Raw genomic sequence first — 3565 nt, 5'->3', positions numbered from 1 at the left:
CCGTTTCGCTGCATGAAGCAACCCTTGAAGGATATTAATCTCACATCAATCTCGCCCTCCTCCAGCTGAAACGGGTTCATTGTTCATTAAAATGCAGTCCACACGAGTGAAACTGTATACCGGATATGTACTAAATGTATATAGCATGTAAAGCGACCAATAGTAACCAAACGCAATTAACGGAATTGGTATTCCGCGCATATACCTGTACCTGATCGAATAAGTAGATCTCCTTGTAACAGGACGGCGACACGCATTCCCGGATGCATCGTGTTTTGGCGACGCCGTCGCTCCTATGCGATAGCATCTTGCAAGCACCGCTCTCCTCGCAATCCTGCTCGAATTGTCTGAAGAGGGCCTCCTACGACAGAATTTACCGATTATTCTAAATTACAATATTGGCTTAATTTATCTTCTAATTGTTATAAATGTTTAAATGCAAAAAGGTTTTAATATATAGCAATATCGAATATGAATCGCTTTCGAATTTTCCATCTTTCATATTTCGCTGAAATAATAAATCGCGTGCGTTAATTTAGCATAAAACGTTGGAAATGGATTTTACGATTATAAATTCGGAAATGCGAACATTTATTAATATTTTTTTTTGTACACGAGAAAATTATTCCGTCAATTTATGCGGTATTGATAAAATGACGCTTTGCATTCCGCGCCGCGGCGGGATAAAGCGGAATGCAACAATTGATTTGTGCATGTCGAAAGATTAACCCCAATTAGAGCCAATGCGACTTCCAGCGCGTCCATGTATGCGCTTTTACTATCCTTCGCGAACAACTCCGCGCACATAAAAGCATTACTGCGAGAGATCTTTGAAGGAGAATATTTTTGCCGAGCGTAATACAGTAAGACACACGTAACGTTCTTTTATTTTACTTTTTGGAAAATACAACCGTAAGATGTTTTTGGTAGTAAACTGCGTATTTCAGATGCTAATAATAGATTGCCCGTAAAATTAAATTCGTCAAAAAGTTTCTCAGATAAAATTTTCCATCGTTTTTTCCCCTAAAAGTATATCGCGAGCGAATTATTTTCAACTATACAGAACTATATACATTTCCGACAGATCTTTTTACGATACGCAGCACGCGTATTTTTTTTAGTCTTTTTGCAAAGCGATTTTAAATGTAATTTTTGTAATCTACCCTCCGCTTGTCAAGCTTGGCAAAAGAGAATTCTTTGGTAGCTATATCGAATCGCGACGATGAGCTTGCGTCGTTGTTCCAAATGCAATTTCGCACGTATAGTTACATTCAAGTGCATTCGTATATATACTTTGACCTTTAGCCAAATTTCTCTTTAATTAATGTCAAATCGATCGTTCACTAAATTGCTACCTTGTTCCGATTTTACTTCCTTGGTCGTAAACACTCGTAAATGATAGTTATCGGAGTGTTTGTCACACTTTTGAATTTATACATCTCTTTTTCAGACACGGTGATACAATAGCTTTTTATAATAATTTGAATTCTTCCAATATAATTATTAATTTTTTTATTTGCGCAGATTAAATTGAAGGTGTTTTATGACTAATTAGTGATCCACGTGCAGAGACGGGTGCAGAGAAGATAGCTCTTACTGTTTGGCTCAAAAATTGGTGCACCAATCCGGCTTAGCGTTATGCTACCGTTCCTAGCATCGTAAAACTGCCACCCTTAAATGTGGGTTGTGGGTTGCTCCCCATAACCTGTATCAGCGTTCAGCACGTACCACTCGTGAAAGAGGACTTTGATGAACCGTATGGACGACTTACGTTCTTGGTGGTCTCCTTGTACGGGTATTCCGGGAATGTGAAGGTCTTGGCGAGGGATCCTGGCCCATCCTGGAGGTGGCCGACGACGAGGATCAGGCTGAGCGCGAATACCACCCCCGCCGCCATGTTGAGCGGAGTCAGTGACCGATCAATAGACGGGGATGGCGCTTCGGTTTCTCTATCGAGTTTCCCGGTGGAAAATAGGAAAGTTTTAGGTCTAATCGCGTAAGGGGTTGACTATTGATTTGTGCCGAATACTTCATTAAGCACTTCTCAAAATGCGACGTGTCGGATAATCGGACGCAAGTTAGTTTAGGACCAAGTCTCATCCCTTTTCTCCGCGCGCATTGTTACATTTAACTTTTTATTTTCTTTTTTAATTAATTTTCTGAAACTCGTTATCGGATCTTATTATCCTGTCCGCTACGTCGATCCATGAAATTCCGTGCTGTCTTCTTCTACTGCAATCAAATATTTTAACACGTTGCCACCCGATTAATCGAATTTCACGGTTTTATCCTGCATTTTATCTTCTCACATAAATTCTTGTTATATCCGTATTTTATCTTTGTCTTTGCTGTTTTATGTCTCTTGCAATATTATTCACATCTTACCTTTTGCGCGTATATATTTATTTTTATTATTATCTTCTTTTCTTTTGTAATAACTGAGCACAACCGTCTTGTTAAGACCAAAGTTATACATGCAATAAAGTTATTGCACGTGTGCAATAAAGATATTTATTATTACGTATAATATATTTATCCTACATCATGAAACTTTTCTGTTAAATAATAAGATTAAATGTAAAATTAGTATTCTTGTTAAATTATAAAATGTAATTTAAGTTTGATTAATATGTATCATTTTTTTTTACAAATATCTAGCAATAGCTTCTTCAGCAACAACTAATATTTATATTTTAACAAGCACCAAAACGTTAAATTTTTATTTTTGTAAGATGCGTATCCAATAAAATTTAATGGCGACTCTCGCGTGAACTTATTCCGACGACGCCGATTTGCGATTCGCGCAGTGACACGCGTGAATTTACCGATAACTCTATATAGCAGCGCAGCTGCGATATTTGCATAAAACGTATCGAGGCGTATGCACCAGAGCGCAGTAGCATTTATCGTTTCGATGTGTATGCGAACGTTGGACGAGACGGCGAACGTTTTTGCCGAGTTAGGCGTTGTGCACCACCAATCCCAAATTCCGCGCGCAGCTTTCGTGCCATTAATTCGAGATTTCGGCGGCGATTAGCAACAGTTTCGGCTCGCCCGATATGTTCCTCTTGTCCCTCGCGTGATTACAACATTCTGCCAGTTCCACTGATAGCCCGACGCGAAGAAGTGTCGCGGTCAGGAACGAATAATTTTCCTTAATTTGTCCTTTGGTTTAGATTCAATCAAGTTTATTAATAATTATCCAGTTTTTTTATAATTCTGTTTATGCTATTGTAATTGATTCATCCAAATTGCTTTCTCGACAATCCCATTGAATTTTACAGCATGACGCAACTAAATCGCTTAAAAGAGAATAATTTCGTAAAAGCATTCTGTTTGAAAAGCTTCTGAAAAATATTTTACTCGTTAAAATCTCTAATAGATTTTCCAAAAGATTACTGTGTTGAAGAATAAGCGATTGTAATATATATAATTGTGGCTAAAATCGAGATTTTTGAAGAAGACAGATGGTTTATTCCTGGGCAATCTTCTAAAATTGCATTACCAGCAACATAGAATTAGTGAAATGGATTTCATTATACGCGAAATATTTCGGTGAGATAAT

General features: G+C 37.8%; 1 protein-coding gene across 1 annotated transcript; it reads right to left on the bottom strand.

Annotated features, from left to right (window-relative positions):
* Positions 1-5: 5 nt before the first annotated feature.
* LOC112459600 lies at positions 6-1905 on the bottom strand (the record flags this gene model as incomplete). Its single annotated transcript, XM_025023778.1, has 3 exons — positions 1772-1905; positions 212-361; positions 6-65 (listed from the first exon to the last, which is right to left on the bottom strand). Coding segments are annotated over exons 1-3 (336 nt in total), but the record flags the coding sequence as incomplete, so codon positions are not given.
* Between the last annotated feature and the right edge of the window lie 1660 nt (positions 1906-3565).

Source organism: Temnothorax curvispinosus, unplaced genomic scaffold, assembly GCF_003070985.1.
Source record: "Temnothorax curvispinosus isolate PA1 unplaced genomic scaffold, ASM307098v1 QBEX01009999.1, whole genome shotgun sequence".
Classification (NCBI taxonomy): Eukaryota; Metazoa; Arthropoda; class Insecta; order Hymenoptera; family Formicidae; genus Temnothorax; species Temnothorax curvispinosus.
The sequence above is the reverse complement of the archived record's forward strand: the minus strand, read 5'-3'. Positions and strand labels throughout refer to the sequence as shown.